This window comes from Podarcis melisellensis (genome assembly GCF_964234715.1).
Source record: "Podarcis melisellensis genome assembly, chromosome: 13".
Lineage (NCBI taxonomy): Eukaryota > Metazoa > Chordata > Lepidosauria > Squamata > Lacertidae > Podarcis > Podarcis melisellensis.
In genome coordinates, this window is record NC_138545.1 from 55,212,183 (window position 1) to 55,234,711 (window position 22,529).

The following is a 22,529-nucleotide window of genomic DNA, read 5'->3' on the forward strand; positions in this document are numbered from 1 at the left end:
TCCTTGGTTATTGTTATTGGTCTACAGAGGAGTAAGCAGAATGTGCCTTGCAATGCTTCAGCTTCCCCAAGCTGTTGGGTTAAACAGTTCATAATGTTTTTTATTTATTCATTTATTTGTTGCATTTATATGCCACCTTTTCCTCCAAGGAGCTCAAGGTGGTGGACATGGTTCTCCCCTTCCTCATTTAGTCCCCACAACAACCCTGTAAGGTAGATTAGTCTGAGAGGCAAGGAATGGCCCAAGTTCATGTAGAGAGCTTCATGGCTGAGTGGGAATTTGAACCCTGGCTTGTCCCAGGGCCTAGTCAGACACTCTAACCTCCATCCCACACTGGCTCTCTGCCAAAAAAAGACACAAAGTGATGCACAGTAATATTATTTTGTTGAAAAAATAATAATCCAAAAGTATAAAGGTATAATAATCCAAAAGTATAAAAGTATCAACCTTATACCATTTTAAACCCAGCAATCAGTTTAAAAACCAGGTGCTGCCTTCACACTTGGGAGTAGCTGCTCTTCCCCCAATGGATATCAGTCCTGATATCCCCACAAGGTGAGTGAGTGAGCAGGCCATGCCTTGTCCCTAAAAGCTCGTCAGGTGGGCGAGGGAACTCACAGGAACTTCTCTGTCTCTTTCGTCCAGTTTTCAACTTTTTGCTCTGCACCTGAACTCTTCAGTTGTGACTCATGAGCCCTCTGTCTGTTGCCAAGCCTGTCATGTTACTTGCCCAAATAAAGATCACTCTCTTACTCCCAAGTAAGGGCCTTTGTGTGCATGTGCTGGCCAGGAGCCCAGAAAAGCATCTTCCTCCTCTCTCCAGATACTGGGAACTGGGCAGAGCTGATCGAGGTGAACCATGATGAGAAGGTGGTTGCCACAGAGCGCTTTGAGATCACCCAGCAAATCAAGCGCCTGACCTTGGACTCCATGGCCCCGAAGACCAAGGAGGTGGAGAGGCGGCTCACCTCTCCCATCATCAGCACTTCCCTGGACACGAGGAACATTGCCTTTGAAAGGTGAGGAGGAGGAGGCCAGAGCTCTCAGGCTCTCCTTTGCCCTTTGGGAGGGAGGGACAAGGCTCAAGTTTGGGTCTCCAGCAGCTGTTCCCCAAGCAGCCTTGCCCAGCCTGGTGCCCTCCAGACATTTTGAACTGCAATGGCACCCCCATAAGTAAGGCTGCCTGGTTGGCTACCCCTGCCCTAGATCTCACATAGCCCCAGTTTCAGAGTCTGGCACAGGGAGAGGAGGCATCCAGAGCTTCCCAACCCCGTCTCTCCCCATATCCAAAGCCTCTGAGGAGGTGGAGGAAGCCTTCCCCTCTTCTATTCTCTCTCTCTCTCTCTCTCTCTCTCTCTCTCTCTCTCTCTCTCTCTCTCTCATATATCCTTATAAGAAACTATGCCAAGGCCACCATAGAGTGGTAATGGGCTCCCCTATCTATCTATCTATCTATCTATCTATCTATCTATCTATCACATTTATATGCTGCTTTTTCTCCCAAGTTGCTCAAGACCATGGTTCTCCTCCATGTACATGCTACCTCCATGTACATCATGCAACACCTCCACCTGGCACCCTCTTGGCTAGTTAAGACTAACAGAGTCAGTTCTTGAGTTACAAACCCAATGGTCCTTGCTGTTGCACTTCCAACAGCCAGTTTGTAAAGGCAGAAGCACAGATTCTTGGATAGCTTCCTGTCTCTTGCAGAAATACGTCCGGCTTCTGGGTCTGGAGAACTGAGAAGAGTGAATTGGTGAGCGATTATGATGCAAAGGTCAGTTGTTGCTCTTGTACTGATGTCCCTTTTCCCTGACAGCTAGGAGCCTTGCTCAGCATTTTTAGATTTCTCCAGGCGTTGCCCACAAATCTCCCCCTTCCACAGAGCTTTAATTTGCAGCCATGAGGACTTGACACCTGATGAAAAGGGCATGCAACCTGAAAACCTTTGCTTCTGATTCGGAAGAGTGGCATGAATGAGGTTCACAAGGCCTCAGATGGTCTGGGAAAAGCAAACACCAAATAATGGGCTTCATTGTCTCACAGTGTAAGCATGTACAGCTATCTGACAAAAACATGGATTGGCAGTGTGCTCATGACAAGCAAAAGACAGGATGAAATGAGCCTCTGGAACTCTCTGGGACCAGTTTCAGTGGCTTTAAGAAGAAATGTCCATTGGCAGCCTTAGGCAACATTCCAGAGAAATGCAGCCTCCATGTCAAGAGGCTCTAAATAGATTGGACAAGTTCACAAAGGAGAAGGCTATCAATGACGTTGTTTATTTGGAGGCAGTAAATGCTTCTGAATGCCAGTTGCTGGAAGCCACAGGAGGGGAGGGGGCTCGTGGCTTGCGTCCTGCGCTGTGGGCTTCCCCTTGAGGTGCCTGCTTGACCACTGTGAGAACAGGAGGCTACACTGGGTGGGCCTGACCCAGTAGGGCCGTTATGCTCTTAGGTGGTTTTGATGATGGGATGTCTCTGAGAGGCATCAAGTGTTCCTCTTACACTATGAAGTTCTGCCTGAGAACTTAATGAGAGGTGTTTTGGCCTGCTGCTTTCAAAGGACGCAGTGGGCCTTTGGTACGGCTGTGGAGGTTCTTATGCAATTTTCCTTTTTTTCCTACCAGAATTACAGACACTCCAAATGACACAGGCTAGCTGTACCCTCCAAAGAGCTTACTGTGCATATTATATATTGAGATGTTGTTATTATTAAAATTTCTATACTGTGGATCACAGGGCAGTTTACAAAAATGCATCCCATAGTAGCAAACAAAAACAGTACTCCCCCTCAGAGTTTAAACGGCCACAGATAGTTTAATAAGCCAAAGGCGATAGGGAAGAGGAATGCTTTATGTAAGGAAGGCGCCAGGTGAGCCTCCCTGGGGAGATCCTTCCACAAGAGGAGCCTTAATGAGATGCTTTAGCTGGCCAACAGATGGTGCTTTGGCACCTTTGTGTTGGGAATTGGGGTAGGATGAGGATGGGTTGGGACCCTCCTTGTCAGTTACCCCATAGCCGCTTCTATGGGGGCTTCCAGAACTAGCTGGGCTCTCTACATCTCTCCCTCCTCCTCCTCCTCCTCCTCCTTGTTTCCCTCAAGGTCTATACGGCCAACAACGTGAATGTTGTGACCAAGATCAGAACAGAGCACTTGACAGAAGAAGAGAAGAGGAGATACAAAGGTAATTTGGTCCTGTGGGAGGAGAGGGCCGAGGTTGATCACCCTCCTGCAGGCAAGGCATCTTTGATTCTGAGCCCAGACATTATGACCCAATTCCTTGGTGACGGCTTGGCCAAAATTCAGTCCCCTGCAAAATGAAATGTGTTCACAGGCATGCTGCTGCTGCTCTATAATTCAGGAGGCTGGGAGGGCTGTGGGAAGAGCAGCTGGTATGTTTTGGGGCTCTGTTTTAAGCAGGGCCTGCTGCTGTTTCATGCGGCTTTGGGGTGAGCTGGAAGTCATCAACAGTGTGGGTATCCTCTAAGGATATCTGGAGTTGTAAACAGTTTAGAAAAGGGCCACCCAAATGATCAAGAGGATGGAGCAATTCCCTTGTGAGGAAAGACTGCAGTATTTGGGACTTCTTAGCTTAGAGAAAAGGCGAGTCAAGAGCTTATAAAAGTATGCATGGCATGCAGAAAGTGGATAGAGAAATTTATTTCTACCTGTCTCCTAACACTAGAACTTGGGGACGTCAATGATTCAGGATGGAAAATTCAGGACAGAGAAAAGAAAGTCCTCCTTCACACAGTGCATAGTTAAACTGTGGAACTCGCTCCCACAGGAGGCATCGATGGTCACCTTGGATAGCTGTAAAAGAGGATTAGACAAATTCATGGAGGAGGAGAGGGCTAATGAGGGCTGCCAGTCACGAGATGGCTGTCTAAGCCTCCACAGTCGGAGGCCGCAATGCTTCTCCATAGCAGTTGCTGGAAATCACAAGAGGGGAGAAGGCTCTTGTGCTCGAATCCTAGTGGCTGGTTTCCCACAGGCATCTGGTTGGCCCCTGTGAGAACAGGACGCCTGTCTAGGGGAGCCACTGGCCAGATCCAGCAGGCTCTTTGTATTTTCTTATGTTCTTACCAGCCTCGCACAAGTGGTGGAGGCAATCTGTTGCTGGCTGTTTTGCAGAATTGCAACTGCCAATTTTGCCCCTTACTTCCTGACATTTTATTTTGGATCCTTTAAGGCAGGCTTTGCCAACCTAGAGCCCTCCAGTTGTTTGGGGCTACAGCTTCCACCAACCCCAGTTGGCATGGCTGTCAATAATAATCCAAAAAGCGTGGAGGGCACCAGGTTGACAATGACTGTGTTAAGACCCACTTTGCACCCAAGATTTCTGAGCTGCCAGCGCTGTCACAATAAGTGGCTCTTCAGCTCAAGTCATGTGTTAAAGTGACAGAATCATTTGTTACAGCGTCCATGTATGTTAGATTCCATCACAAACCAGTTTACTGTGCATATTTAAGGCAGAGGGAGAGTCATTTTCCCATGATCCTTGCACACTGGAAAGGATGTGAGATTCCTCTCCATTTTCCAGTCCTGCCCTCCAGGAGTAGATCCAGGAGATCCAATGGGGGCGTCTCCAGCTCTTGCATTGGGGCTGTGGGGAGAGTCCCTTTTGAAAGGCCAGCTTTGTTCATGCTTCCCAGTGGGAAGGTTTTAGCATGACATGGGGGGCTGACAGAGATAACACTGCAGTTGTGCTTCCTCCCCCGCCCTTTCCTCCAGCTGACAGAAACCCCTTTGAATCCTTTTTGGGAACCATCGAGCATCAGTACGGAGCACAACAGGTGAGCAAAATGCATTGTCTTTTTTTCCCATTTTTATGGTTTTAAGTATTTTACTGGAAAACTGCTAACAGTACAGTTGAAAATACATAAAGAAAGACAAAGGAAAATGAAAAAAAAATCCTTCCAGTAGCACCTTAAAGACCAACTAAGTTAGTTCTTGGTATGAGCTTTCGTGTGCATGCACACTTCTTCAGACATGAAAGCTCATACCAAGAACTAACTTAGTTGGTCTTTAAGGTGCTACTGGAAGGAATTTTTTTTGTTTTGACTATGGCAGACCAACACAGCTACCTATCTGTAAAAGGAAAATGAATAAAAGTAAGGGAGCAAAGTAGGGTTCATGCTGCAAATTTAATACAAAACAAATTTCTTATGAGAGAATTTTATATTTCATGATGTCGTCCAAGAGAAGAGGTTTGTGCATCTGGGTTTGAAACATGAGGGGAAGTCCCTCTAGGCAGCCTAGAAGTGTTCTGGATCCTCTACCCCTCTGGAACCATGAAGTGTTATTTTTTCTGCAACAGCCAAGGAACTCCTGTTTTTATACCACAGAGATAGGAGCAAAATGTATTTTGAAGCTGATCTCTTCAGCAAAAGAGGACTCCTCCTCTATTATTTACTCACTGTCCCACATTTCAACCTCCTGGTTCCTCAACTGGCTAGCATTAAAAAAATGCAAGAATAAAACAGCACAGTATGTTGCTGATTTAAAAATAAATACAGTATTTTTTGCTCTATAAGACTTACTTTTCCGCTCCTAAAAAGTAAGGGGAAATGTGTGTGCGTCTTATGGAGCGAATGCAGGCTGCACAGCTATCCCAGAAGCCAGAACAGCAAGAGGGATTACTGCTTTCACTGTGCAGCGATCCCTCTTGCTGTTCTGGCTTCTGAGATTCAGAATATTTTTTTTCTTGTTTTCTTCCTCCAAAAACTAGGTGCGTCTTGTGGTCTGGTGCGTCTTATAGAGCGAAAAATACGGTAATGAACATGGACTTAAAAGCAGGAGTTGGCCTGAGCTCCTTCCCAGCAGCTTGTGTTATTTTCTCACAGTTAGGCCAGGGGTGGAGAAAGGGATCCGAGCAACTTTGATAGGTGGGCAGGACCACCTGTATGTCAATCAGCTGATGTCATAATGGCATCATTATGTAATTACGTTAGGTGGTTAATGCCTGCCAAACTTCAAAGGAGAAGCCTCATTTGAAGATGGGCTCCCTGTAATGCTGATCAGCTGAGAGGCTTGCCCTGCACTTGGAAGCTGAGGGCTTTGCATTGGAAGACCCCTTTTTGGCCCAGCCATGTAGGGCGGAAGGCAGAAGCCTGACAGGCCTCATTTGGCCTCAGGGCTGGAGGTGCCCCACGCCTTACTAATCGGAGCAAGCAAGGGGACCGACCAAGGTGTTCTGCCTTCAACTCCTCAAAATATAAATTTGTGTAAATGTAAAGCAAATAAATGTTGGAAGTCCTCTGGTGAAAGGCCAGCACTTTATTTCATTTATATTCCACCTTTCTCCCATGGTGCTAAAGGTGGTCACATAGTTCTCCTCATTTTCTCCTCACAACAACCCTGTAAGGTAGGTGAAGCTGAGGGTGAGTGACCGGTCTGAGGATTTGAACCCTGGTCTCCCAGGTCCTAGTCTAACACGGTCCACTGCACCCCCACTGACTGTCTTCCTTCAGATACCTTCATGTTTCCCTGTGCCGATCCTGCCCTCTGTTTGTGCCTGATGAGCCAACTCACTTTGAGGCCATATCCCCCTCTCTCCCTCTGAGCAGCTGACCTGCTGCGGCTGATCTCCTGGGCTTCTGTTTTGGGGACACCATTGGCTTTTGAGGCAACCTGGACAGATAGCCAAGAGTTTCTGCCAAGCCTTGCTGGTCACCCACCTTGTGCTCTTCTCTTTCCCCCAGGACCTCACAACAGAATACGCCACAACCAACAACCCTACAGCCATCACTCCTGAGGAATATTTCAACCCTCAGTTTGACCTGAAAGACAGAGATATTGGGAGACCCAAAGAAGTGACCATCCGGACTCAGAAGTAAAGCTACTACTCTGTTGAACGTCCTGTTATCTTTGATTCAGTTTCCCCTCCCTTTCTCTTGCGCCCCGGCTTGCAAATCCTGCACTCTGTTTCTCTCTGGAGGAACAGATGCTCCCTGCAGAAGTCAGGCCCACTCCCTGCTGGACCATGAGTTGCTGCTGGAGCAGCCTCGCAGCACTTGATTTGAGCCTGCACTGAGCCCCAGCACCCATTCAGTGAGAGAGCCCTTCACAGCATGGTCCCCAGGAACCTGGGAGTCAGAGAAGTCTTCCAGGATAACTCAAGCCACAGCACCTTTTATTTTAGAAATCCTCCACCACCTGCAGCTGGGGGGGCCTCCATTAGAAGCCCAACATCTCCCCAAAATCTTGCTTGCTTTGTGTAAGGATGTCATTTCCCCCAGTGCAGAAGCATTAGCGATGCTTGCTTTTGTCAAGGCTTGAGTCAAGAGACAACATTCACTTGGTCCATGTTTTAAGTTACTGGCTTGGCATTCCCCCCTCCCCCCTTTGAGATGAGCTTAAGAACGATATTGTCTCTTGGTGGCCCGGCAACTCGAGGCCTATTGGCATCATGGTGTCTGAGATGCTCCCCGACAATAAGGGGTGCCCATCGATGGTCTGCACTTCCAGAGGGAGCTCCAAACTCTGCATGGCCAACCCCAACCTCTCCACCAAGTCCAAGTCTATGGATGCTCCCGAATCTATGAGGGCATGCACTGATTCTCTGTGCCCATCTGGGAGCTGTAGTATGACACGGCCTGCACATCTTGAGCGAGCTGACTTCTCACCCTCCCTCTCTCTGCTAGCTCCTTATCAACATTGCATTCTGTGTCAGAGAGAGGGGGAGGAGGACTGCTTACTGACTCATGCTGTATTTCTCTACTTGGGGCAGATGTGTTTATGACACTTTCATCTCTGGTAGGTTTAAAGCCAACTTGTGGATGTCCGAACAGTTTCCCCTCTCCCTTGTGGAGCAGGTCACCCCCATTGTGGACTTGATGGCCAGAACCAGTGCACATTTTGCTCAACTCAAAGACTTCATCACCTTGGACTTTCCTCCTGGATTTCCAGTTAAAATCGGTATGAACCTTTTTGTGCTGGTGATTCCCTCTTCCTGCCCCCCACCTGCTACCAAGTTCAAGACATCAACCCCCTCCCCCCTTGAACGGTGCTTCTTGTCTTGGGGCACCTTCAAAGCAAACTGTGGTGATGAGGATAACTGGTGACCTTGCTCAACCTCTCCTGTCCCTCTTCCCTTCCCCCAAACTGCAGAGATCCCATTGTTCCACATCCTCAATGCTCGCATTACTTTTGGGAATGTGAACAGCTGCAGCACAGCAGAAGAGGTGTCTCCCCAGGCTTCAGATGGGGCACAGCAGCCATCTGGTGAGAGAGCTGCTCCAGGGTTTGAGGGAGGAACTCAAGTAAGAGGAACCCTTTGGTTTCCAGATTGGGATATTCCTCTGGGAGACTCTGTGGCAGTCAGATTTAAGTGGACAAAATGTGTGGACCTCTTTGCTCCTGGTTGCACCTTCACACAGGCTGAATTATGCAAGATATCTCCTTCATTTTTATATATTTAAAACCCACTTTTCACCTGAGATCATCTCCCAAAGCATTGTGCAGCAGAGGGATAGATAGTGCCATCTTCCCCAATGTGTGGTCCTCTAGGTGTTTATGGATCCCTTATTATGTTCACTGCACAACAAATTAAAATGCTCAATGCAGTAACGCATCCTTCACAAATTGGTTGCAAACTCCACCTTCCATCAGCCCCAGCCAATATGGCCAGCAGTCAGAGATGGAAAGAGTCCAGCAACATCTGGAGAGCCACCATGTTGTGGAAGTCTCTCCTATTTTCTGATTTCTCATGGGGTGTACCACTGGATAGACCAGTTGAGTGGCCCTATTATTTGATTCTGCACTACTGTTAAATAGAGCAGTGGACATTGTATGCTCACCTGGTTGCCATGATAGAGGTGAAAAGGTGTTCCCTGCTTTCCCTATTTTTCGTTCAAGATATGTCCAGAGCCCTGGAGCTTTGCATACTGATGGTGCCGTGCTCCCAAACTCCTAATGGCCATTCCCAGGAGCTTCATATAGATACTGGATAGCAGTGGATACCAAATAGTGCCCTGTGGAGTTGAAGAGCACTCCTCCAGTGTTTTTGCACCTTCTGCAGTCGTCCACTCCCCTTGATATCCATGCCACAGAAGCCATCTAGGAAGATGCCGCAGTCAGCGGTATTGAAGGTCGCTGAGAGATCAAGCAACAGTCCCTCTCCTGACACGGGCCATCCACCAGGGCGACCAAGGCTGATTCCATCCACGGTCTGAGGAGGAGCAAAGACTGTGGTGTGTTAGTCCGTATCCTTTTAATGGGGGACACCCAGGACTGACCCTGGGGCATCCTTTGTGCCAAGCAGGTGCTCCGCCTGAGCTGTGGGCCCATCGTCAGCATCTTCACCCTTGGGCTAAACCATTTTTCACCCTAAGAGAGAATTACATCCTTAAGCCAGCAAGCCAAATGAAATAATACTGCTACACCTCTGCTTTCTGCTTTATGGGCTTTCCGCCAATCCCTGGGGTTAATGCTTGGTGTCCTTTTCCCCCCCACATGGCTACTCCAGCCTCTGCCTTTGTGGTCGACCAGTCCGTCTTTGAGATCCCTAAATCCTATCACATTCAGGATGATGGCAGGAATGTCCGGGTGCAGGATGAAGACAACGAGATCATGCAGTTTGCTATCCAGCAGAGCCTGATGGAGTCTGGCCAGAACAGAGTGAGCCCCTCTTGCTCAGGGATCTTTTCCCATTCCCTTACCTCACACCCCTGGCCAACTTCTCATGAGCTTGGACGGCCTTGCTGAGCTTTGCCCCTGCTCTTTTCTCACGCTGCAGAAGGGGCCACCCGAGGAGGCGGAGTTGGGACAGCAGCATAAGGGGAGAATTCTTGTGTGAAATAATCAGAGCACAGGAAAGGCCAGGGGATCTGGCAAATGGGGTCTTCAGACGATGCATGTGGACCATGTTCTCCAACCTCCAAGGAAGGAGAGCCCACCACTTTCTGAGGGAGTCTGTTGCATCCTGGGAATGCGACAATGCAGGTCAAAAAGAACTCAAGAAGCTGCTTTATACTGAGACCCCTGGTCTCTCCTGGAGATGGAGAACCTGTGGCCCTCCGGATGTTGCAGGACCACCACTCCCATTGGCCATGCTAGCGGTGGATGATGGGACCTGGCATTCAACAGTTTCTGGTGGGCCACAGGTTCCTCATCACTGGCCTACACTGACTGGCAGCAGCTCTGGTTTCAGTCAGGTCTCCTTCCCCAGCCCTGTCTGCGATGTCAGGGATAAAACCCAGAACCCTCTGCATGTCAAATATGTGCTCTGCCACTGAGCTGAGGGCAGTATTAGATCTCCATTTTAGGAGAAATCCACCAAGCTCCTTCATGTGTTTGCTTTTTGGCAACCACTGGAGACTTTAAAAAACCCACAGCAAAACCACTGAGGCTTTCATGTTTAGTGTTGCTACTTTTAAGGATTGTTTGGCTTCTGAATTACAGTGGTGCCCCGCAAGACGAATGCCTCGCAAGACGAAAAACCCGCTAGACGAAAGGGTTTTCTGTTTTGCGATGCTCTTCGCAAGACGAATTTCACTATGGGCTTGCTTCGCAAGACGAAAACGTCTTGCGAGTCTTGCGATTTTTTTCCGCTTCCCCCCCCCTTTTTCTAAGCCGCTAATAGCCTTTTAGCCGCTAAACCGCTAATAGCGCTAATCCGCTAATAGGGTTGCTTCGCAAGACGAAAAAACCGCTAGACGAAGAGACTCGCGGAACGGATTATTTTCGTCTTGCGAGGCACCACTGTAACATGCTAGTTTAATGCTAGTGTTTTACTATTATCACATCTTGCCGTGTTTAGTTTTTTAGATTGGTTTGTTCTGAGTTTTTGTAAGTCACTTTAATGCATCCAATAGAAAAGTGGGTTAGAAAAGATATCAATGGTATTAAACCCCCAGCACCAGCCACTTCTGCATGATGTGTGAGTGTGCGTCTCAAATTGTCTCTGGTATTAACTGCTCTGGCTTCTTTCTCAGGAGGCTTTGGGACCAGACTTGAATGGGGCTGTCTCTTACTCACAGGACCTCCACCTTCAGTATCAAAGGTAATGTTCCTTCTTGCTAAACATGAGGAGTTACTCACCACCAGGTGCTAGGAAGCTGAGCCCCATCCAGGGTTTACTGTAGAGCAGGGAGGAGGAACCAGAGGAATCTGTTATTAAACTCCAGCTCCCATCATCCCTGACCACGTCGTCCTGACTGGATCTGATGGGAGTTGGATTCCTAGCAACAGCTGGAGAGCTCCAGGTGTTCCCCAGCCCTGGCTTGGAGCATCTGTTGCTAGTGACAGGGAGTATCTCACGCTCCCTTGCCTGGCCTTCCCATGCAGGAGCTCCCATCTCCCAGGGGTTTCTGGTGGGAGAGGGATGGAATATGTGGAAAGTGCAGGAGTAGAGCAGGGCCGCTAAGTGCTTTTCACCAACTCTGCTGCAGCTGCTCATAGCAGGGGTGGGTGGCCCTTTCGAAGTTGGGAACCACATTCCCTTGTGGGAAGGTGATCAGAGGCCACATATCAACAACCCTGAGTGGACCCAAAGCAAGAAGTGTGTGGGACAGCCCAGGTTCATTCGTCCACCCATTCTCTCTCTCATTCACCATCTGCCCATCATTAGCTGATTCCCCCCCCTTTCCAGGCCTCGGAGGGACCACGTAAAAGGAGGGGGCATTACGGTCTTAGTTCAGGCTGAGCCTGTCGTCACTCCTTTTCTGTGTAGCTTCTGCAGCATCTTCTGCCTTTTCTGTTTGTGGGTGGGAGACTTTTATGAACATCCGAAGCGCCTGCTGGATCAAGCCAAAGGGGACCCATCTGTCCTCAGGGTGGCCAACCAGATGCCTGCGGGAAACCAGCAACCAGGACCTGAACCAAAGAGCAGGGCACCTCTCCCTCTTGTGGCTTCCAGCAAATGGTGTTCAGAAGTGTAGCCGCCTCACCTCCAGCCGTGGTGGCAGAGCAGAGCCTTCCTGGCTAGTGGCGGCCGATAGCCTTCTCCTTCATGCATTGGTCTAACCCTCATTTAAAGCCATCCCGGCCTCCTTTCCTTCCATGAAATTTGAGTATGTGAGAGGGAGAAGCATGAATATACATCCTAAGCAGCTGCGCATCATTCGGCTGGTCCAGTTAAGTTCCCTGCAAACACTGACCTGGGAGGGGGGTGGAGGCATAGCGGCTTCCCGCCAAGACCCAGGCATTTCCTTGCTGTGGTTCTAGCTCTCACAGCTCTTCCAGCAGGTCCTTGATGCCTCTGCTCAGGAGCGTGGGAGGGGGGCTTTGCCCCAGAAAGGCAGGGCGTGTTAGGAAAGCAGGCTCTGTGTTGGGCAGCTGGTTAAAAGTGTTGCACTCCATCTCTCTTCCTCTCCCCCAGGGCTTTGCAGGAAAGCTTCTTGGCTACTCCAGCCTCCGCCTCTCTGCAGGAATCTTCCAGTTTCGATCGGGACCTGCGCCTGGCTATGGAGCTTTCCGTTCGTGAGCAGCAGGACCTGGAGCGGCGGCGGCAGGAGGAGGAGGAGGCAGAGCTGCAGCGAGCTCTCCAGCGCTCCCTCCTTGACAAATAGGCAGGCAGGCGGAGCTCCCGCAACCCTCTCTGTCTCTCAAAGCAAAAGGAAGAGCCTAATCCTTTCTCAGTGCTGAGAAGCACATGGGCTCAGCTGCCCAGGGCTGGCTGCACCTTGCGGCAGATCTACAGGAGCCGTCCCCACCTCTCAAGCTTCATTCTCCTTTTGTGTGCTCTGAACTTTGGACTTAAAAGACAAACTCCTTGGGCTGCCTTCAACTTTTTTCTGAAAAGGGGGGGGGCACTTTGGCTAGTGTCCAGCACTGCAGGGAACTTGCCCTGTTTGAGGAAGGTTTGTGTGAGCATCATCTCATTGCCGTCAAAGATGCAGCAAGTCCTCCAGGTTGTCTTTGAATCCAGCGAACAGCAGCCACTGTCTGTTGGGGACAGTGCCATGAGCATCCTTACCTTAACCTGGCACCCTTCAGGTATGGGGAAGGATGCTCTAGGCATAATGCCCTATTTCCTTCCAGCCTTTAACACTATCTCAACCCCAGCTGTTTGCTACTTCAGTGGGCACAAGACCTTTGTATAGGAGTGTTTGGGTTTTTTAAAAAAAGAAAAAATGGGAATTGAGGGAAACTTAACTCAGTACCCAATTCCCCATATTAAAAGGGAGGAAGGGACTGCTGTAAAGCAGGTTCTCTTGACCAAAAGGGAAACTCATGTTGCCTTCTTATAGTGCATATTATCTCCCTTTCCTCTAGAAAGTGAATTTTTTGTCTGTTTTAAGATTAGTACAATTCTTAAAGCAGGTGCCATGGGGAATAGGAGCAGCATAGGAGTAAATTTTGCCTGTTTTTCTGTTGCCTGCAGACCATGTGGCCTTAGCTAGCAATAAACACAGGGGAGGGGGCTGGGGGTCAGGGCGAGGCAGCAGTGCCACCACCTCCTCCCTCTCCAGAGGCACAGAGGGCCTGGGTGGCAAGCGAAGAGGTGAGCTGGCTCCACCTCCTTCAAACGTTGTTTCAGAAACTGGCAGGAGGGAAGCAAATGTGAAGCCACACCACAGGAAGTCCCTCAGAGCAGCAGCCTTTGCCAAGGCAGTGCCGTCCAACTATTTGGTAGTACAACTCCTGGGTGGGGAGTGGGGGGCCAGCCAGCAGAGCTATGTGATGCTTTGGCTAATGGGGGGGGGGTCATCCAAAACATTGGAGGGCACAGGCAGACACGTCCCTGGGCTTTCAGGTGCCTCAGACCAGCTGCAGGGCTAATCTTTGCTCACCTCCCCTGGGGGGGGGCAGCCTCTCCAAATGTACCAGTTGCAAGTTTTGCCTGACTTCATTTAATCTTCACTCTTAACTGAATCTGTCTCAAGGCCCCGAAGGGAAGGGAATCTCTATAAAGCACTCCAGAAGAAAGGTAGTGCTATGACGGGGCAAGCCGGGGGGTGGGTGGACAACTCTGGGATTCTCGTTGTAACCAGGCCAGAAATATGCAGCTAAGTTTCACATGAAAATAAAAGGAATCCTTTTGAAGAGGGCCTTGCTGGGTATTGTGGATTCTTTCAGTGCTTGCAAGGAGGTAACTGGGAATCAGCCCTCTTGCTGCAAGGAAGCCTTTTCTTGTTTTTGCTCTGGGACATTTGTGGCAAGCGGACTGTCCTCTCTGTGTCATTGTGCCAGTGGCCCATTGAGTCCAGGATAATGTAAATTATCTCCTCCCCAGAGCCCTTCTTGCAGATCTGAGAAAGTTAGCTTGCTGTTGTCAAGCTGATGGCCAAAGTAAAAACACACCAATTGGCAGGAATGTTAGCTTACCCCTTTTAGTAATTCAGATCTTGCCCTTTTATAGAGCTTCAAAGGCAGGAGACTGCAGTACATGAGAGGCTTCCTAGAAAAAGATGGTCTTTATTTAAACCTTTGTTCATAGAGGATTGCTTCTTAATACCACTGCAGGCTTAAAAGCAACTTATCTTGCTCAGCAGGCACCTGTAAGCAGGCCTCCCCCTTTAGAAGAGTTTTCTTGTCTATCCCGAAGTTTAAACCAAAATCAATGCTCCCAATTCCTTGTTTGATCCTTGCATCTTCTTGCAACCTCAAAGGAAGGGGCACAAGACACCCTTCAGTCACTCTGTGCTTATCACAGACAGATAAAAGTCTGCAGGAATAAGCCTGACATTTGAGTAGCTTCACACTGCTAAACCTACAATGTCAGCTGGCCCTCCAGAACAGAGGCACCTTAAGCGGTGTAGACATTCTGTGACATTTAGCAAGTCTGTGGATCCTTCACTCTTTTGATGCAGTGTGGTACTTAGTTGGGTCCAGAGAGACAATCCACTTTCACATTCAGCACTTTGTTTGCTTGTGCTTGTAATATAATGCATTAATAAGCCCTTGCAAAGCAGCTGTCATAAAGAAATGACTTGAGCAGGCTGCTTTAATACAGCATAATCTGAATAGCATCTTATTTGCTACATAATGTGTTCCATTTTGGGTATCATGCAGGGATGCTTGAAAATATTTGGGCAATATCATGGCTGACAGAACCTCATTATCTCTCAGCCATGATCCTGTGCTGCCCAAATAATAGAAACAGCAGTGACTGCCTTGAAAGATGCAAGGATTGCAAAAGGCCAAGCCCTTTACGTCACAATCAGTCTAGAAAATATGTGAACCACAATAGTCAGGAATTTGTGGTGTGAAGCCACAATTTTTTTTACTGCACAGTGAAGCAATTGGAGTTACATTTCCAGCTCAGAAGTACCTGGACTACAGCTGCAGGCTCATAGTCACAATGAAGGGAAAGAGACAGAGGCAGAATTCTCATTTTGAAAGTGACATTTAGGTTCAAATCAGTTAAACAAAAATAAATACAGTGGCAAAATTAACCATTTGTTAAGTATAAAATATATACACCAGGAAAATCAAGTTTGTATGTAAAACAAAAAACGAAACCACATCTGCACCAACAAAAACTTAAGTGTGCATTTTTTTTTCAGTGTGAACACCCTCAACTAGCTTATTCCATTGCATCTTCCAACCTCTTGACTCCTTGAAGAAATGGTTGTGCTAAGATACACAAAAAAGCCACAATCCAAGCACCTATGAAGAGGCAGAGCTGCACTTTGCTTGCAAAGGAAAGTCCAAAGGTTTGGATGTGTCTCCGTGGCAGAGTGTGTGACTCTGCATGCTCAGCATGGAAGCTGGATCGTGACTGCTGTTCTCCATTAAGGCTGTTTTGTGCATTTGCTAGGACAGACGGGGAGTTTGCACTTGCAGCCTTACCAGTTTCTCTGGTTAAAGGGACCTTGCCCACATACACAACGGTGTGCACAGTTCAATCTACTCCCGTGATGTATGGAGAAGCCAGTACATCAACAGGAGTTCCCTACTCTTCACATCATCATCATCATCATCATCATCATCATTTATAGGCTGCCCATCTGACTAGGTTGCCCCAGCCACTCTGAGTAGCTTTTTCATTCATGGTGTAAAATGCTTGCACATGCATCTGTGCATGATAACTCACAGTAGAAGTTATCCTACTGTCTGGAGAAAATGGAGCAAGCAAAGTAGCCTTTCATTCAGTGCATTATGTGTTGTAAGAGAGGCTTGTATCTCACTGGGATCCCGTTGGGGAGTGAGAGCACTTTACTGAGGAATTTGTTCTGCACTATTTCTAAAGCTTTGTTAGCCTTTGGGTCCATGCCCCATATCGCTATTCCATAGAGCATCTGGGAAACCACTTCGCTAGCAAAGATTTTCAACACAGGTTCTAGTAACTGGCCACCCACCGAAAAATAGAATTTCATTAATGCCGCACAAGCTTTCTGTGCTTTGAGTTTCGTAGCCTCAACGTGCCCCTTCCATGACAGCATCTCAGTGAAGAGAACTCCCAGATATCTGAAGGAGCATCTTTGCTCCAGATTCTGCTGATCCATTTTCCATTTGGATCTGGGACTATGCTTCCCAAAAACCATAATTTTGGTCTTGGAGTAATCATTATCATTATATGATAATATATTTCAGTATGTCAATCTCTGGTAAATGGCACCTTGTACCTTTGAATAGCACTGCAAAAACCAGTTACTGGCACTAAATAAAAATATAGAAACGCCAACTGTTTAAATCAAGGCCACCTCACATGCTGTTAAACATAATTGTATAGGCCTAGGTACTTTAAGTGTAAAGCATTAAAGCTACTTTCTGTAAAAAATAAATCACTATGTGGCCATGGGTATAGAATTGCTAAGAATAAGGTCACACCAAAATAGGGAAAAAGGCTATTACATATAGTTGAAATACATACGGAAATTTGCAGGTTAGATTAAAATCTAGGAACCTTTTTTCTATTGTTGATAGCTGTTAATGGTTCTGTACTTAACTATTGTTTTGTTCGTAAGTAGCCCCTGGGGCAAAGATTTAGGGCAACTTACATTTTTACACAAAGCCTACAAAGGGGTAGTTCTCACTGCAGTTTCCTCAATGGCTCCCAATTTTACCTAAAGAAATTTGAATAAAGTTCCATGTGCAGGGCATAGCTTTGTCACCTCTTGGTTTAAACCTCCTTTTTCTTTTCTTTTCAACTAACATAGCCTCTGTACATGATTCAGCAATCTATTATACCATTTAAAGTGTTACATCTCCTGACTAAATTACCATTGGAATAAAGCCATGATTGGCTTTTCTTACTAGGGACTCAAGGAAGGGGTAGATGTAAGAGACCAAATTCCCAAGGGCCGAAAACTTGTTCAGTCACTTTAAAATCCATTTTCCCAGTTTGATGTCCTAAGACATTTCTGATACATATGCTTTCCTGTTTCTTGCTGCTTAGGAAGCAGGCTTATAAATCTTAAACTTCAAACAGATCAGAATTTCACCATTCAGATAACCCAACAACTCAACTTTTCCACCGAAAGCCAGTAATAAAAGTTTGGTCAAATTAAATTCCTAATCAAGTCTCAGCACTAATTGATGATGTTTCCTGCATTAAACAGACATGTCTGCACCCCAGGCAATGAAAATTGGGAGCTACATGCCTTCTTTATCTACAGGAGTTAGGGGTACAGATCGCTTTTCAAAAATGTTTCACAAATGTGGGTTGTTATTATTTTGTGTCATCACCCCCCCCAATCATTAGCAGAACAATCAACCACCCTCTTGTGTTTGAGTGAAAATAGCCAGACAGTCACGGTTCATAAGATTTTTAATATTCTCAGTCATTTCAGCCTTACCATTAGCAGATCAAATTTTCTGCCCTTTATTTGCAGGAAAAAATGATCAAGGCTCATTTCACCTAATTATGAATTTGTATGTGCTTTAAAGAGGGACGTGGGTGGCGCTGTGGGTTAAACCAGAGCCTAGGACTTGCCTATCAGAAGGTCAGCGGTTTGAATCCCCGCAACTGGGTGAGCTCCTGTTGATCGGTCAATGCTCCTGCCAACCTAGCAGTTCAAAAGCACGTCAAAGTGCAAGTATATGAATAGGTACTGCTCTGGCAGGAAGGTAAATGGCATTTCCGTGCGCTGCTCTGGTTCGCCAGAAGCAGCTTAGTCATGCTGGCCACATGACCTGGAAGCTGTACGCCAGCTCCCTCGACCAATAAAGCGAGATGAGCGCCACAACCCCAGAGTCGTCTGCGACTGGACCTAATGGTCAGGGATCCCTTTACCTTATGTGCTTTAAACTTTGGCTGGACTCTAGCATATTTGAAGTCTGATTTAAATAACAGACAAAATGGTGCCCCGAAATCTTCAGCCGGCACCAGGCCATTTTGCCTGGGAAGATCCTTTGGACCCCCGGCCATCTTCCGGGCGGTAATCGAAAGCCCCAGGAGTTCAGCCGGGGAGCAAAGAGGGATCCAGCCGGCTTACTCATCAATCCCGGGATCATCATGGAAAACACGTGAGTATAAGGAAAAGGAAAAACCCAGTGCACTGGTGGGAAAGGGGTGGAAATCTCCTGGCAACTGAATTCTCTGCCCTCCTCTCTATCGCTCCTTCTCGCCTGTCTCTTGGTCCAATTGGTGAGAGAGACCGTGGACTGCTGCTCGACCCAAAAGGGGGGTTCTGAGCTCTATCTCTTTCTCTATATTTCTCCAGCCAGCTGCACCAATTGGGAGCCCGAAAGTAAGACGGAGAGACCCGACTTGAAAGATAGCCGACTCTCCGCAACGGGTATCCCAGTTGAAAGCAAGGGGTTGGAGTTCTTTTTCCGAACTTCCCGAGCGTCCTTGCTAGGGGGCAGGAAGTGGTCTTGCTTTCTATCCAATCCCAGCAGCACCGGTCGGAGCCACTTATTGTGAGCCCGCTTCCGAAAGCAAGGGGGATTTTCGACCCAGAACCCTATCCAGGGATCACCCGATCTGGCACCGCACGGCGCGGGCGTCCAGTAGGGCCCCTTTCCTGAGAAGTCTAACGATAGGTAGGAGGTTGCCAGGAGGGATAGCCCAGGGAGGATTGGGCGGGATCAGGCAGAGTGGAAGAAGGACCCCAGGATATTGAGAAAAGGAAAATAGGAAGGAAATATACCGGATAGCTAGAGCTCTTTAAAAAACCCTACTAAAGTTGCCAAGCGACTTGAAACCCTCTTTACTATAAATTCCTGCTCACTATAATTCCCTGTATTAGGTCTACCAATCTCGTAGATATACCAATCCTTACCGACCTCTCCCTCTCTTCCTTTCCACTTAGACACGCGTGAAACATAAAATGGGTACCCAGGCTTCCAAACACGAGCGGGCTCACTCTGGGAGGAAGGCTTCTAGAAAGCCATCTCAGTCCCGGAAGGACCCTGACTCTCCTCTACAATTTGTCATCACGTATTGGAAGTCGATTCCTGGCCACAAATTATTATCGAAACAAAAATTAGAGGACCTCTGTTCTGAAATCTAGCCCGCCAGCACCGCCCCCGCCAAGCCCGAATTGCGTTGGCCGGCTGGTTAACTGGTGGTGTTTGAAGAGGCAAGGAGGCTCTTAAAACCATGTGGGACCTTCCTACTAATTTCACTTAATGAAGCTAAAGGAAGCAGCCCAACTCCTTGCAATAACCAACTAAAGGATGAGAGTATATATGTTTACATGTTGTCTGTTATGTGTGTTGTGTGTTAATACATATATGAGAATATGTGTGTTTACATGTTGTCTGTTATGTGTGTTGTCTGTTCCTTCTGTCTCTGACAGACTGCCTTTCTTAAGCGCGCATAGTTTAAACTGCAAGCTTGCTTCAAAATTTTAAATTTAAGGAAGCTATGCTGGACCTTATCAGTCCTAAATAAGACAAGATGAGAATAAAGGGTGCAAATGTTTACCCCACCTCTTGCTTTGCCGCAACTTTTCAGATCGTGAGTCTACAGTCTATTTTGGAATGTGAATGTTTCTAATGTGAATTAGATGTTTCTGCTGCAAAAGCGTAGGTGAGCACAACTGCTCTCTCAAGCTAAAATGCAGTGTATTTATTTCATGAAGCACATGCCTATGAAAGTATGGTCTTCCTTCTAAGAAAATATCTGAGTCCAGTTTTAACTTTGATTTGGTTGGACAGAAGAGTTATTGTAAGGCTCCTGATATCAGGCCTCTTTTCTTAGAAGACATGCCCCCCCCTTGTTTCATTCTGTCTCTTTCAGGGTTTTTTTTTCTCCTCTTCTTCTGTGCCAGGTAAATTTACTTCAGAGTAAGCTTCCTTTAAAGGAAACTGCAAAAGGGGGGGGGCATAGATTAGGTTTACTATTCCTCTACAAATTCAGGAAAATTGTCACTTTTGTATTCCCTTTAAATCAAATCTATGGCTGTTTTAACTATGCTTTATAAGAGATCCTCTCCCTATCTTAAGAAAATGTTCACTTCAATCTTTCTCTAAAGATCATTTGTCTAGGAACTTGCACTCTAAGGAACTTGCACTCTAAGGAAGTAAACTCAAACTAATCTCAACATCTGCTAAAGGGTTCTGTATAAGTTGGGAATTTTTTATTTTCCTCTTCCTTAGTACATGATAGGAGCACTGATTGTGCTCTCTTCCCCAGTAGTGCCTGTGTACATAAGTATGTGTGTGTAGTACCAATCTTGCTGTGAAATCTTGCTGTGAACCCTTTATTTTGGAGGGTTGGACTAGATGACCCCAGGGTCCCTTTCAACTCTCCCAATTTGTGGCTGTGTGGAAGGACATGTGTCCGCAAGCATTGCAGGGTAATTCTTAAATTCTGGTGTGGTGATGGAGTTGAAATTCAGCCTAGCTTTGCTCTTTAGTTTTAAAAAGGTGAGAGGTGAAGCTGTGATGTTTTGAAGCACAACTGGTAATACCAAGCATTTGAGTGATTACAGTGTTTATCATTTTGTTTATCATTTTGTCTACTATTTGAAAATCAGACCAATACATATGGGCCTTGACCAATCCTGTAAATAAAGGGGCAGTAAAATTTTTGTCTGCAAATGGTAAGGCCGAAAAACTTAGAATGTTAAAAAAAAAAAATTAAAAAATCCTATGAATTCTGACTCTGGCCATTTTTTCCCATATATAAGGGCGCGGCATTGTTCCACGAATGGCCAGAGGAATATTAGCCCTTTCCTGTACATAAAGGAAGCAGTCGCTTTGCTTGGGCTGAAATTGCTAGCTTTTGTTGGTGAATACTTCAATTGCTGAGTTTCTCTCTTTTGTTTTAAATCTAACCCTCTTTTAAAATCTACTCCTTACCCTTCCCTTATTCAAATTCTAATTTTGCCAAAAGATGCAATATTTCAATAGTATAAAAGGTTTGCTGAGACATGAACTCCACACATGCACAGAGACTAGATCAGCAAAAAAAAAAAAAAAGGATAGGAAAAGAAATGAGAGAGAGAGAGAGGAAGGAGGGGGAACTGGGGGGGGGAGGAGGTTTATGTAAAACTTGGAACCATTGAGAGAAATCACCCTTAATGTGTCCCAAGTTTGAAATCTTAACATGCCAAATTCTTTTCACAGGTAAATATCAAAGAATTCCACGAACCATTGAGAGAAATCACCCTTAATGTGTCCCAAGTTTGAAATCTTAACATGCCAAATTCTTTTCACAGGTAAATATCAAAGAATTCCACGAACCATTGAGAGAAATCACCCTTAATGTGTCCCAAGTTTGAAATCTTAACATGCCAAATTCTTTTCACAGGTAAATATCAAAGAATTCCACGAACCATTGAGAGAAATCACCCTTAATGTGTCCCAAGTTTGAAATCTTAACATGCCAAATTCTTTTCACAGGTAAATATCAAAGAATTCCACCCCTCAATGGGATTTAAATCACAGACTTGGTTTGTGTGCATTTTAGGAACAGCATTTCCTGACAGGCTTCTCACATGAAATAATTTTCCCTTTTAACAGGATATGTGAACCCCGATAACAAAGTGTTTGTTCCTTTTTTCTCCCACAACAACTTTCTTTCTGTTCTGTGAAATCCCTGCTGTATTAGTGACTTCCATCCCTTTGTGTCTTTGACACTTTAAAGTTATAAATAATCTGTTTCCATTTATTTAATCCGTTTTTTCATGATGTCTATGAAATTAATTGAAGCATAACCAAACATTGTTTGTGGAATGGTATTTGTTTACCTTTTGCCTGAGCATTTCTTATTAATTCTGTCATTTTGGCTAGTTCAAGGTACTTGCACAAAGTTACATTGCCATTAAGTCATTTTCCAGTATTTTGCTATTAACACTCTAGCCGATGTTGTCACATCAAGAAACACTCTTTTATTTCCATTGTTACTTCAGATCTCTTAAAATTCTGTGTCTTAGCATTTATTTATTTTGGTTCCTCATAGGTCATTGTGTGTGTGTGTTTGTGTGTGTGTTTTATTATTATTTAACTGTGTCTTTTAAGTCCACCCTGTCCTTACAGGATATCACTTCTACAAGTGTGTTACTACAGATCCAATGAAAAGCTTCGCTACCACGAGACTTATTACCTGCAACAACAAATTTCTTTCAAAGGGGAAGTGGGGCTGACAAAGAGGGGAGGAGTTGAATTGCAAGGACATTTTTTGACTCTTATATTCAACTGATATTTAATTAGTTTGTTGTGTATTATGTGTTATTATGTAGCAGCTT

The 22,529-nt window shown here is 46.3% G+C and overlaps 1 protein-coding gene across 7 annotated transcripts in view; it reads left to right on the plus strand.

The window, feature by feature from the left end:
• ANKRD13A (ankyrin repeat domain 13A) overlaps positions 1-12,630 on the plus strand; it is a 32,173-nt gene extending 19,543 nt beyond the window's left edge. For 5 of the 7 annotated variants that reach the window (XM_081884603.1, XM_081884604.1, XM_081884601.1 and 2 more), the window contains 10 exons: positions 824-1,019; positions 1,711-1,777; positions 3,103-3,184; positions 4,735-4,796; positions 6,705-6,835; positions 7,763-7,920; positions 8,113-8,226; positions 9,470-9,621; positions 10,938-11,005; positions 12,323-12,630. In XM_081884603.1, coding sequence (XP_081740729.1) covers positions 824-1,019; positions 1,711-1,777; positions 3,103-3,184; positions 4,735-4,796; positions 6,705-6,835; positions 7,763-7,920; positions 8,113-8,226; positions 9,470-9,621; positions 10,938-11,005; positions 12,323-12,512 — 1,220 coding nt within the window. In that variant the 3' untranslated portion in view covers positions 12,513-12,630. Of the gene's footprint in view, positions 1-823; positions 1,020-1,710; positions 1,778-3,102; positions 3,185-4,734; positions 4,797-6,704; positions 6,836-7,762; positions 7,921-8,112; positions 8,227-8,859; positions 9,204-9,469; positions 9,622-10,937; positions 11,006-12,322 lie in introns of those variants that run through there. The other 2 variants (XM_081884605.1, XM_081884607.1) reach the window with 2 other exon arrangements.
• Positions 12,631-22,529: the final 9,899 nt, after the last annotated feature.